Source organism: Mytilinidion resinicola (assembly GCF_010093595.1).
Source record: "Mytilinidion resinicola strain CBS 304.34 unplaced genomic scaffold BDZ99scaffold_19, whole genome shotgun sequence".
NCBI lineage: Eukaryota > Fungi > Ascomycota > Dothideomycetes > Mytilinidiales > Mytilinidiaceae > Mytilinidion > Mytilinidion resinicola.
Window position 1 is genome coordinate 637,784 of NW_022985455.1, and position 14,001 is coordinate 651,784.

The 14,001-nt window shown below is 52.1% G+C and overlaps 1 protein-coding gene across 1 annotated transcript; it reads left to right on the plus strand.

Moving 5' to 3' along the window:
- Positions 1-1,023: 1,023 nt before the first annotated feature.
- BDZ99DRAFT_424602 (DUF171-domain-containing protein) lies at positions 1,024-2,779 on the plus strand. Its single transcript, XM_033717064.1, has 3 exons — positions 1,024-1,052; positions 1,108-1,247; positions 1,429-2,779. Exons 1-3 carry the CDS (start codon positions 1,035-1,037, stop codon positions 2,444-2,446), a joined length of 1,176 nt encoding a protein of 391 aa, XP_033572226.1. The 5' UTR covers positions 1,024-1,034; the 3' UTR covers positions 2,447-2,779.
- The last annotated feature ends 11,222 nt before the right edge of the window (positions 2,780-14,001 follow it).

Here is a 14,001-nt window from a genome sequence, read left to right on the forward strand (position 1 = left end):
TCAGCGGGCCGGGTGCAGTGGTACTGGGATGTGGTTGTTAATGGGGAATATATGCTTGTTCATTGGAATCTCTGATCTCCGCTTGCTAAGAATTCAACCAAACTCAAACTCTTGATTTTACATCGTCTCTCGTTCTCAGGAGCTCACTCCTAGTGCCACGCTCTCCATCGACTTCTCATTCATGCATCGCCCACGCCGCAGCACCGCAACTTCCCGACCCGGCCATTTTGTGCGGATGGTGTCCGGCGCGCGTAGAAAGTACCTGTCGTCTGCCCTTCTGGACCCCTACGCTTCCTTCATCCCCTCATTCCTCACCCACACGCCCCACACCCCGTGCTCGCCATCAGCCTCAGATTTTTCCCGTCCCCGTTCACCCGTGCCATGCTTCCTGACCCTCCTCCTCCGCCTCCGCGCGGTGTCCCAGTCAGGCGCCCGTATGGCGAAGGAGTGTCCCGTACGCCTGACGGGCGGAGCAGCGTAGATGCGGAGGTGGAACGGCGGTAGGGGGAGCCGAGCGCGGCGGCGTAGGTGTCGGTCTGTTGGGATTAGTGGGTGGTTGAGGGGGGTGGTGGGGTGATGTGAGAGAAGGCAGAGGCAATGGGAAAGCAGCTCGTAGCAGGAAGTATGAGATAAAGGAGGTCGAGCAGCTGAGAGCAGATTTCGAGAAGACGTACAGAGAACAGAGTCGTGAGATAGAGCATCACGAATATAAACGCCGAATCTGCGATTCCGGAGATGCGGGCGCGGAGAGGTTTTGCGGCGATCTCGCCGTTGGAGACGTAGGCGGGGGCTTGGGGGGTTTTTTCTGTGGTCATGGTTTTCGATTGGTGGGTTGGTTTGGGTTGGGGGAGGTGGAGAGGCTGTTAGAAGACATGAAGAGTGGAGGATTGCGGCGCGGGAGTGAGATTTGAGGTTGAGGCGAAGTCGCGTTCGTGCCTCGTTCTGCGCGCCGTGCTGAGTCCTGCGCTGGAGGAGTCTATAATTTCAACGTCAGTCGCGCGTGGTCCGAATCAACAACGTTGGGTGGTATTGAGATGGCTACAAACACGAAGGTAAGGCATTCTAATAGAGCGAGGGGGGCTTGAAAAGGTGCTAACGAGTGTGCAGAAGAGGAAGCGCAATGTCGTCCTTCATCAAGGCGATGCAACCAGTGGAGTTGACACGTCGAAGCCCACGGCTGTTTTTCAGCCGAAGAAGGGGAGAGAGCATACGTTGAGTATTGCATTGCCGGGAAGTGTAATTAGCAAGTAGGTTCTAATCTACTTCTTTTATCAAGCTATGTGTTCTCGTTTGTTTCTTGATTCGGAATAGATCATTAGTTTTTCATCCTCAGAAATGTGTCGAATATCTGTTTCTCAATCACTTCATCGTCTTTTTTCCCTCTCTCAACATTGGACTTTCATCACGGTCATTAATATTCTCCCCCAGCGCCCAAACCTACGAGCTGAAAATCTCCCTTGCTGGCACCATTGCCCGCGCCTGTGCTGTCTTCAGCGTCGACGAAGTCATCATTTTCGACGACGGCCAATCTATAATTAAAACGCCTCGCAATCCCGGCCATCCCATCCGACCTGACGACGAGCCTTGGCAAGACCCAAACCAGTTCCTCTACCACATCCTTTCTTATCTCGAGACCCCACCGCACCTCCGCAAGTACCTATTCCCCATACACCCGAACCTCCGCGGCGCGGGCGCGCTACCCAGCCTCGACATGCCGCACCATTTCAAAGCGGACGAATGGTGTCGCTATCGCGAAGGTGTCGTCGTGCCCCCAAACACTTCCTCCTCCCTCCACCCAAACGCCAAAAAGGCAAAAGTGGATTCCAGTAAGAAGTCTTCAGCCAGCAGTACCGGCTCGCTGATCGACTGTGGCTTCCCCTCCCCCGTCAGTATCGCCGACCACATCCCCGCAAACACCCGCGTAACGCTCAAATTCGCTTCCGCGACCTCGCCCGCCTCTTTTCCCACCCTCCCTGAGCTCTACACCAACCCCTCCGCACTAGGCACAGAGGCCACCTCGCCCGCCGCGCCCCGCGAAGAGGCCGGGTACTTCTGGGGCTACACGACACGGCGGTGCGCCTCCCTCTCCGCCGTCTTCACCGAGTGTCCGTTTGAGGGCGGGTACGATATCAGTATCGGGACGTCGGAGCGGGGCGTGGCGCTCTCGGAGCTGCTGGCACCACCACGCAACGGCAAGGCCGCCGCGCTGCCGGGGGATTATCAACACTTGTTACTGGTCTTTGGCGGTGTTGCAGGGATCGAGGCGGCGATTGCGAATGATAAAGAGTTTGCGGAGAGAGGGGTGACAAAGGAGAGGGCTGGGGAGGTGTTTGATCAGTGGGTCAATCTAGTGCCGGGGCAGGGCAGTCGGACTATTAGAACGGAAGAGGCAGTTTGGCTGGGCTTGATGGGGGTGAGGGGGTTTGTGGAGAGGCGGGAGGAGTAGGTAGGAGGTGTAGGTGGTGAGATATGGTGGTAGGCTTTTCTACTACTGTGGATAGTTTCTGCTTTCTAGTATATAATTAACATCACGAGGTGCTTGAAAATCGTGGTTTCTATCTTCTGTTTATTCTAGGGTTTTTGTTACTGTTGTTTCTCTTAGGATCATAGCTTCTTTTTGCCTGTGTCGCCCTTCTGCACTCCTCATCCTAGTACTTCTTCCGTACGATGATGGTCTACAGCGGTCGCAGCACCACATCCCCTCATGAACTGTCAACACCAAGGCCAACATCCCGCCTTGTCGCATAACTTTTCCTTCAACTTACGTAGAATCCTGGGCAATGTCCCAGCCGTCAAGCTCAAACAGGTACTTCACATAAGCCCTCACCACAAACAGCGCAAGGCATCACAAGCAAAGGCTGACCGAAGTAGTGTTCATTGTTTTCATTGTGCGGGAGGAAAACCCCTAGGGACAGGACCCCCCAGGGATGAAAAACCTCCCTAAGGCTATATAAGATCTCTCACCACAGTGTGCTCTAGGATAGGCCCATCATCGAGCACAAGGGATGAAGCTGGGGGGAGGTTGGTTAGTGGGGGTATACGTATCGTGTTTTGGGTTGTCGTCCAGGTCTAGGAAGTGAGGAGTCGAGGTCGATGCGAGATGTCGAAGCGGAGTGTTGATTGTCGATGGCCAGCAAGTCGGATCCGGATCTCCCCCATTACCCTCCCCAGTCCCCCCACCGGTCCAGCCACGCGCCTACCATAGTTATGCCAGCCCGTGCTTAACAGCGCTTCAGAAGAGCCTTCACCGGCTACGCGCTGAGGTGTCAAAGTACTCCCATCCACAGAAGAAGCCAGCTGCCACATAGGTATGAGAGCCGCGCGCGATAGCTGGCTCACGGTGTCGATCCAAGGCCCCAATGCTACGAATCGGACAGGTCACAGGACTAGTTCAAGAACCAGCAAGCTACTGTCGTTCATCAAGCATGGTCCGTGTGACCTAGCCCTCGAAGAAGCCCGTCGCTCGTTACCCTAGTCTGCGGAGACTGTACCTCTGATGGCGATGCCGTAGCAAAGCCTGTGTGTAAAGTAACCAAGGACCTAGTCGGGCGAATGGACGCGAGGGTAGGTCACTTCTCCCTGTACAGCCGAGTCCGGATGACGTCGTGTGCGAGGCCCGTTGTTGTGTGTCGAGATGTTGTAAGAGGAGGCGGTCCAGGTGAGGTGAGGTGAAGTGATCGTGGGTGACGTGAGGAGTGAGGTGAGATGTCAAAAGTAAGGATAGAGGAGGAGGAGGAGGAGAGGAGGAGGAGGAGAAGAGGTGATGAGGTGAAGAAGAGGTGAAGAGGAAAGAAACTGGTGGGCGCTGGCGAAGCTTTATAGCGAGACGAAGCAGGTGCCAAGCCTTCTCCTGGCCACGTGATAGAGGATCTGGAAGCTTCTAAAATGAGTTCTGAGTGTTGCCTAACGGACATCGCAAGGGCGGTGGTTGTCTAAGTAGGTTCTGGGGGTCCTCCGGACCTCGATCATGATGCCAAGACTTAGCTTTTACTCCACCATGGGATTTCAAGACCCAAGAACTGCTCCGGCTATCAAGGAAGCTAAAGAAGCCTCTCATCTTAGACGTAGGGCGAATGCTCTAGTTTACGAGTGAGCACGCTAAACAGTTGGAGCAGAAACAGGTGAGGCCGTAGAGAAAGCGAAGCCCACAACGCGTCATCCTCTCTAAGAGAAGCTGTTCACTTTGGCTATCAGGCTTTAGGATAGCGATATTATATCAAGCTTTGTATATCTCTTCCATTGACGCGGCCTGCAATTGGTTTATAGTTAGCTCCTTTACATCCGTTCGAACTGTGAGGAAGTCGATGCTACCTTTCCTAGATTATTGCCCTGTGATTACTGCATTTTAGTACAAACTCATCACGCTTTTAAGCCCTACGTTCTTTGCAAGAAACTTAACCAATGGTCGTCTCTGCTATCGATCGTGATGTCTTTTAATGCAGTTCGCCTCCCCTGTTTTCTATATAACTATGAATATACACAGGTGTCCTACAATTCACACGTATATTGCAGACAAACTAGGTCCTAAAGCCTCTGGCCTCCAGCTAGTTACTCTAGTGCCTCCTTCAGCGTTGGATCAGGAGGTTGGCGAGTCTGGCGACGTAGGATTATCATCTTTAGGCTCCCCGGCAGGATGTCTTTAGCATAGACTGCCTTGCAGCACATTAACAAGCGCGTATGGTAGACACATCTGAGAGCAACATCTGTAAGGGGACTCTTATTCCTCGCGTTGCGCGAGTAAGTCGGATGAGTCGCGATGATGAACAGTTCTACGAAAACTATTGGGAGCGACCTCGAGAGGCGGACCTGCGACGAGAACAGCCAAAGACCCGTGCTGAAAAACACCAACACCCTTAATAGAATGTATGGGAAATGCGTGCTTATAGAGTTTTAGATATATGAGGAAAGCGCACCTCTACACTCGCCAGCCCCTCTCCACCACCGCCCCTCTCTGAACGCCAACCAACCGCCAAAATGACAAAAAGAACCCAAGTTCCCACCGCGAATCGAACCCACAGAAGTCCCACCCGTCACCCGGGACTATGAAACCCCCCCGGGGCTTTGCGGGGCAAAAATACAAACAATAACTCGTACAATGATACAATAAACTGTACACTGGTCCATAACATAGCCCGCCTAGGTGCCAGATCCCTAAGGGTGAGAGGGCTGGAAAATAAGCGCTTATGTGGGGCAGGTTTCGGGCTGTGGGTGAAGTGAAGATGCTGGAGGCTTGACGACTTAGCGTGGTGGTTGGGGATGGTGGGGTCGGGGTGAAGGAGGTAAAGCTGGTGGATGCCGCCGTGCCGCCGTTAAGGCAGTGGGAGGAGCAGGACAAGCTTGATGAAATGGCCCCGTAGGGATATTAGAGTGGTGAGTCGTTTGGTAGACACTTGAGGAGGAACGGAAGCATCGCGGGATAGGTAGCGCATCCCGAAAATTCCAGAGCAACAGCTTAGTTCTCCTCTAAGGACCCGTTTCTCTCAATGCCTTTGCACGATCCTTGAAGACGTCGGTTGAGTCTGTATGCAGCAGTAGGCGCGGTCGAATACGCAGACGTTTAGCAAGATCACCGTGGGAAACATCCCCGATGATACACAGCTAGGATATTCTAACGCATCCTCTACGCAGTCATCCGAAGTCCATGGACATCCGGATGTCACTCGGCGGAGCGTATGAAAGCCTTTCGGGAATGCAAGGGCACCGAGCTTCAAGGTTGATATGCCGCAATGCTTGAGAATGACTCAATGCTACCCGTATGTGACTTCGAGATTGCCTTCATAACATCGAAAATACCCTTGCCACCCAGTTTCTCGGCATCGATGCACTCTTACTGCACAACAACGAAGCCGGTGAATGCATTGCACTTAACTTAGACAGCCCAGTATCTTGATTTGCGCCTGTGTTTCTGCATTGGACCATATACCGTAGAGCAGCAGGGCTGGCAAGCTCTGGATTTGTCGACCTTAAAAGTGGGCGGAGTTTGGGAGCTCTTCACAGGGCAGCCTCACAGGGACGGCGTATAGGAGAGCGGGTCTCCTCGACAGCTGCCCAGGAGGCTTATGGTGGCCGTAGAAGCGCGAGCGTATGGCATAGCTCGGAGTGAGCTGGCGTTGCAGTAGATAGGGCGAAACCATAGATACTCATTTGTTGGGCTAGCCGACTTTGGCTCGGATTCTTGCTCAAAGCACTAGATACCGCAGGCTCCCCTAATGTGATATGACCTGCCTGGGAAGTGACCTGCTGGAATAGGAGCTGCGTTGGAAGTACAGAATGGGGACTCTCCTTTGGTGTTGTCCCATTCGCGTTTGTTTGAAACTCTTCGGCGAGCTCTTCCTACATGACCTCGGACACCATCAACCTCTACCAACACCGACTCCTTTCACCATACCCGCTCATTGAGACAAGACGAGTTCCAGTGAGAAGATACAGCGGCCATGATAAAGGTCTCGGAGGTCCAAACTCCCACCTCAGGGGTGAGATGGCCACCGCTGCCCACATCGACAACCCCACCAGGCGGCAAAGCTTTCTCCTCCGCCTCTCCAACCACAACACAACCTCGATCATTGCCCTCACCATGAGCAGCAGGATTCACGGAGATACACTGAGAGATGGATGACAAGCTGATGAGAGCCCTACAAGCGGCTTCACCTCTGCCCGTCGACACAGGGAGGGACGTGCGGCGGCGATTCAACACCAAGCCGAGACACCAACATACTCGCCTGTAGCCTCATGGGAGAACCTCTATTTCTCCGCCAGTGATCAGGAGGGGAACATGCAGGTACGCTCTGATCCATAGACGGCAGGCTGAGGAGGCCGCGGGACGGGATGCTACTCCTTGTGGGTATATGGCGACTGGAGGAGTAAATTTGCATCCACACTTGACGCACCGGACACCCATATCATCATCTTCATCCAAAATCACGGAAAGAGACGTGCAGGAGTGTTCTGAGGAAACTTTACTGACAGCCAATAGTGTTCAGGCGATTTCCCATTTCCGCCGCACCTCCGGGTCTCGAGGACAAGGGACAGCTTGCGGCGACTCCACGACGAGGGAATTCTGGGCAACATTGTCAAACCAAGACTTTGAATGAGGAGCAGTAATGCCTCCAGCCGAGCACCAATCCTCGAGACTCCCGACATCGAAGTGCATGACCTTCGTGAAGCTGTCTCCGAGACAATGTTCGACCTTTTCAGCTACGAAGCATCCATGGCGATTTTCTTGACTCTGAAACCTCAGCACAACGCATTTCCGGGACATAGATCTATCGAGGTCCATAGAGTCTACGCTTCGTCCAGCGTAAGCTGCTAGCCAGTGGCCGAGTTTCGTCCTACGGGCATCGAGATCGACAAAAGGACTAAGAAGGTCGATCGAACAGGGTGATTGGCATACTAGGGGTACAGCAGAGATCCTTGGTCTCCATGGGCTGCTTCGGGAAAGCGTCTTCCGCCATACTCGATATCTTGGGCGGCAAGATACTCGCGGGCATCATGCCCGGACGAGTTTGTCCATGGTTGGGGCGAGGATTGCCGGATAATAAGCTGCTGGTTCTGCGAAGATGTAGCAAGTTAATCCCGGTGGAAATAAAGCTGAAGGTAAGTCCTAGGTCCTGGTAAGTAGTCATCTTTCCAATTCGGAATGGTATCGAGGTAGATTGACTTTTTTGCCAGAACATGAACTGTTCTAGATGATACCGTTGACGGCCCCCATTTCCAAATACTGCTTATTTGAAGAGTATTACTCCCTTTTTCGCGATTGTTTCATTCGATCTCGTTCACTCTTTCCTTTTAGTCTTTGCTTTTGCACTTAAGACCGTATCCCTCCAACCTTTCCCATCAATAATTCTTTCCAACTCTTTCACATTGGTCCTTGGTCCTTGCTCTTAAACCCTTCCTTTCTGTCCTTCTTTTGCATTTCAGACCATACGCGTCAGAAAAGATAGTTCAATCATTCATCTGATTTTCTCTATTCAGTCCTTACGCCTTAGTACGTGCGCTCTAGCGCTTGAACTTCAATCCTAGCTCTTTCTGGCGTCATATCTTTGGCTTCCGTGTCCTTCTCCGGAGGCAATTCGATTGAATCCAGGATTCATGTTCTACTTTCAAACAGCCGTCGTTCACAACGTCTTTCTTTTCAGTCCTTGCTCTTCGGTCATTGGGCTTTCTCTTTTCTCCTGAGTTGAGCTTCAGTGCTTGATCTTCAGTCCTTGCTTTCTGGCCCTTGACCTTCAACCCTGGCTCTATCTCGCCTCAATCGCTTTGCTGTCATCACATGCTTCGAAGGTGGCTGTATCAACTAGGAATCGTTTCTCTCCGTCCTTCGAACCAGCTGCTTCTTGCGCTGTTTTTCGTTTGTTGATACTGCTACTTTGACCTTGTGTGCCATCATCCGGGAGCATCACCTGTGCTACGCCCCGACGTTTATCCAGTCCTGTCCATAAGACTTTCGCAGTCTGGCATAGTGAGTGTTCGGTCTATCCATGTCCAGTTCAACGGAATATATGGCGATTCGATAAGATAGGCGTATAGACAGACACCTAGCACGAAGACAGGAACTGGGAGCATATACGAAGAAGAGGGAGATGCCGGGAAGTAGGGAGATGATCGAATGAGCAAGATTGCCGCAGGCATGTTGTGTAGGAGCCCCTCTCAGAGGTTGGACCTCCAGTCTGGCCTTTCGCGATGGCGCGAGATGCGCAGTACATAAGAGTTCCGGGCGGATCCAGTACACTTTGTGGGCCACGAAGCCTTAGGGACTAATTGTCTCTCCCGTTTGAGGATCATGGTGTTTCCAAATAGGAGCGTACCGATCGAGGCTATACCAACTCTCCGAGGCCAGGAACAATATGAGCACGTGTGCGATTCTTAGGCTGTGTTGACTTGGTATCTATCCCACGGGCAACTCTCGATACTCTAGATCTGAGTCAGTACGCGTTCATGCCAGGGAAGACCACCTACTAGTATGCTAGATCAACGTCGTCGGGGTGCAACTCTATCGAGAAAGCCTGCTGCTTGCCCGAGATTCGATGCAGCAATGTTTAAGAGCAGTGAACACGCGGGAGGCTGTGGATATGCCGCCTTCAAGATCCAATTACTCGAACTCCGCAGGTGCTACCCAGGTCCACTCTCAGTCGTCGCAGCCTTGCACGTTCACACGGAAGCATCTATAGAGCTTAGGGCACGTCCAGATGGTCAACGTCGAAATGCTCTGCGATCATTCTCCGGGTTGTCGGCAGTGCGATAGCGATGGAGTCATTAGAGGACCGATCGAGGAAGAGGGTGTCCGCCTATGGTGGGCCGGGTATCACTTCCGCTGATGCGACAGGCCTGTTGTCCGCGATGCTCAGCTCAAAGGTGGCCGAACGAAGTAAAAGGGCTATCGCAAAACACGTCCCTACCGAGCAGGCGCCTCGAATTGTCGACCCCGCCACGATACCAAGGCGCGATATGTTACAGTGTCTATGGCCGATTTCTAGTTTCCAGGACGTAGTGTGAAGGTTTCCAACTCCAGTGGAATTTCAGAACGCTCAGGGATGAATCTTTTGCAGACGACTTAGTTGTCCTTGCAGGAGTAGCGGCAGCAGCTTTTCGGTTCAAAGTGCTCTCGTCGCGAGGCTGCGCAAGTAGTGTCCGAAACGGGAATGTGCGAGCAGAGCCCTATGAACTCAGCCGGGGATCGTGGCGGCGATGGCTGAACAAAAGACGGAGGTATACGGAGGCTTCTAGTGGGATGCAGATGAGCGAAACCGAGGGACGAATGTGGAGGCTATTGATGGTGGCGTCGCTGTGGTGTCAGCCTCTGAAGAGTGCTCCCGGATCATCTCATACGAGCAACTTACATTACTGTATGCCTTCCACTTGTCGCCTTCCACCTGTCTCCTTCCGCTTGTCGCATTTCGCGCATGGCGAAGGTCTTGGAGTAGGGGCCATCCGTGTGGGCATGCCTCTGAAGCCTTGTGTGATTTGAGGGTGCGCGCGGACGGACGCAGCCAACAACGAGGATCATATTGCCGGCACGTTCATTCCGTTGTTGTCCATAGATTGCGCTCACTCCGATCCTCGCCACGAGTGGAAGCGATAATTGGGTGCCGCAGTAGAAATCGACGCCGCGGAGGTGCGATCACTATCGACGGAGTTCGGCAGCGGCAACCACGATCAAGGGAAGAGTAGCGCACCCTTTGGACTAAAGCGGCAGCATCTTACGATACTTGAGGACATGTACGAGTCGCAGAGCTGAAGAGCCGTGTCCATGAGATGCTGGTCGTGCGAAGGCGGCGAAGCGAAGCGGGAGAACGCTCTTCGCCTTCCCAAGATCCTCAAATCTCGTGGTTACGACATCGCAGTACCTGGAAATGGTGTGTCAGTAGTGCCAGAGCGCTAAGAGCATGCAAAGCGACTAGAAAGATCCGATCGTGATGGCGATGTTGCGGTTGAAGAAGCTGTAAAAGGGTGAAGCCACCGCAAAGACATGGCTCGCGGGCTCGCTTGCCCTCAACAGCGCAAACACCACTACCCCTGGGCTCTGGCTTTTCAGATCCCACGAAGGCCACGGGTAGATGCACATACTGCCACTAAAGCACTTTACCGCTCCTGAAAGCTAAAGTGGCACTTGCGAGGTATATGGACACAGCTTGTTGGCTATTCTACCAGATATGCCACAAAGAAGCAGCAGATGGGTCTACCCAGGGGGTCCTTAATGCCACGCAATAACCTACTGCACTTAGCCGGACGATGACTACGGAGCCAAAGGAAACTGTCTTTCTATAAAGCGAGGATGAAAAGGAAAGAGAGCCGCCAAACTTCGAGATCATCGCTGGAGTTGCTGCATAGTCACGGCCTGGCCTCTGATGCCCTCTTCGCTTGCTTTGAAGTCTAGTTCTCCGATGCGAATGAATACCGCCCCTGAGAGCATGCAGAGCTCGTTTAGAAATGAAGAAGTTGCGCGTATGATAATTCAGGAGTTCGTCTGAGATGGCCTACGGTCACAAAAAGATATCTCGATGAATTTCATGTCCACGAAGTGCATAGTAGAAATTCCAACGATGGCATGAAGTCAGTAGAAATAGACCAGTTCTGCGGGTCAAACAATTAGCGAAAGTGGGGGCTGCACCAAGACGGGATGGTACGCTCCAAATCTCGCCAGGGGGAGAGCATCCCGACGTCCTTTCATCCCAACTTCGACCCATCCATCAATATCACCACCACTACATGACTTGCAAAGCTGGAATCATCAATATCGACACTTTGAGGCCTCTGGACTGTTGCAAACCACATCTTGTGTGATTTGACGGCTTATCTGGATCATTATGCTACTCTATACGCCTGTGCTCCCATGCTTCACTCGGAGACGGCTGCGAAAGCATCAGATCCGTCTATTGATTCATCATGGAGCTATGCAAGATAAAAGAAGAAACAATTCTAATGATTTCCGCTCTTCGAAAGAACTCCGGCTTGAAAAGAATGCTCCTTTGAGGAATGCAACCTCCGAATTCCCTCCCATCAGAATTCGACTGACAATAATCTCTTGTGAATACGAAAGGCTCCTTCGATACTTCAGAGCTATAAGGCTGCAAGAGGAAGGACACATAAGAGGAAACCACCACTGAGTTCCGGTTCAGTCGGCCGCCCAAGCATATCCCATGAAGACTCCAGCTTTCCCTCACCGCTTGTTCTAGTCGTTGAAAGGGGAACCTTTTGCGTGTCTTACAACGCTTTCCTAAGACTGTACACTGTCGAATTTGAGGTAGTCGAGTTTCTTCTATGCCTCTCAATGGTTGTAGCCGCTCTTGTCCTCGGTCTCATGTCTATTCCATTTCCGCGAGCCAGAGCCCCCGCCATATTTTCGATTCCGGTAAACAGTCATCTTTAGCCGTGTCTATCACGACGTACACGGAACTTATCTTCATGGATCCCGGAAGGTCGTGAGCAGAGACCAGCACATCCTGGGGACGAAGACGTCTCAACCCTCCACTGGGACTCAAATGTGTCAAAACGGTTTCGTATCACACTCTGTTTCGAGAATGTAAACGTAATTGCCTCTGCAGTATTCACAGGAGAATACGTTTCATTGTCACCGCGGCAATAGCAGAGAGGAGCTTTTTCGACAAGACTAACATTGCGATCGGAATATCTACGAAATGCAGAGCTCGATATTAAAGATGTACGACCGGCTAAACGGATGTACTACAAGCCTTTGTAGCTATCCCTGAATTCATGACCTCCCATCATGATCCCGTCGATTTGCTCTTGGGGTATTAAGGCATGCGACGAAACGCTACCCGATTTCTGCAGAACTGTCATGGATTGAGCAAGCTGGACTCGAACCTCCAGTCAAAGCTGAGGGCTCTTCGTATCCACTTGATCAGAATGTCTGCGGGTCCGACCCCGGAAATGAACTAGAAGTGGTTTCAAAAACTCTTTCGAGTATGAAAGTCAGCAAACCACAAGTTGGCCTCTAACCTGTTTCGTCTCATATTTCCGCGCTACCTGTCATGCGTTAGAAACGATTAACTGAAGCCTGATGACACATCAACCATGGATCGCTATAGCATGTCTCGCAGAGAAGATGGATTCGGCCTCAAGAACCTTGGAGGCTATCCGTTTAAGACGCGAGTTTTACTCTTGGGGTACTAGGGCAAGCGACGAATCACTGCCCGGACTTTGCAGAATTGTCATGGATTGAGCAAGCTGGACTCGTACTCTCAGTCAAAGCTGAGGGCTCTTCGTATCCATTTGATCAGACTATCTACAGGCCCGACCCCGGACGAAGGCTGACTCGAACTCGGAAAGGAAGTTTCAAAGAGAGCAAGTTTCAACATACCTGGTTTCTGGCCTCCACCCATCCCGCAACCATCCCGCAACCTAGTTTCGGGTTGCGTCTCGGGACGACTCCCGACGAGAAAAGCCGTTATTATTGGCCCTATGAAGCTGGTCAATCATCAACGGAGTGATGAAGAAGAGACTACTCAGCTTGTATCCGCAATTGTCCTCCGTGTTATCCGATATGCCGTTCCCGCCAAGTTTCCATGATGCCATTATTCTTGCAAGAGTCGAGATCGTTTGGGACAGAAGAGGGAGTGTTCGGCGGAGGATGAGGATGAGGAGGTCGACTTTTGAGGATTCGGCTTGCAAGAACATCTTCTCGATTGAGCAGCTGTATTCATAAAGGCATGGGACTGGTACTCCTGCGACTGCGAACAGTTAGCGCAAGACGACATCTTGAAGAACGGATCAAACCATTTGCGACAGCATGCCAGCGATGCCTCCTGGACCTCATGACCACCATTCGCAATCTGATACGACCCCAACGAAACTTCCAACCCGAATCAGCCACGAAATCTAGATTGACGCGAAATGCTGAGCATCGCGTAATAAATCTTTAAAGAAATGTCAGCTCGAAAGTGCAACCCATTGGCCATTGAACTCGAGCGTCAATGGGCAAATGTGTGTTTGGGCTTTCTTTGCGATCGGCTGAGTCGCCAGGTTTGTCCCGAAGGATAACACACGACGAATATCAATCTTCCCGCAGCTCACTGACTCGAAGCACATGAAAGATGCTAAAAGTACACACGGAGCGCGGGTACTTGGAGGTCTTGCTGGGGAGAGACGGAGGCTAACTGGGCGTGGGAAGAGGAGAAAAAGGGTGCTTACCCGACCGATCGAAACCTTCCTTGATGAGAGATGCTGAGCATTGCGTAATGGACTTCTGGGAAAATGTCAGCACGAAAGTAGAACCCCCTGGCCATTGAACTCGAGCGTCAACGGGCAATAGTAGAATTTAGCTCTCAAACAGCGATCGGCTGAGTCGCCAGGTTTTCCCGAAGGATAACACAAAACGAACATTGATCTTCCCAGAGGCTCACTGACTCGAGGCATATGGGAAATGCTACAAGCACATACGGAGCCCGGGGGTTTGAAAGCGCTTGCTAGCAAGTCGCGGGGGCTGATTGCAGGGCGTGGGAAGAGGAGAAAAAGGAGAAGGAACCTTACCTGACAGATCGACGT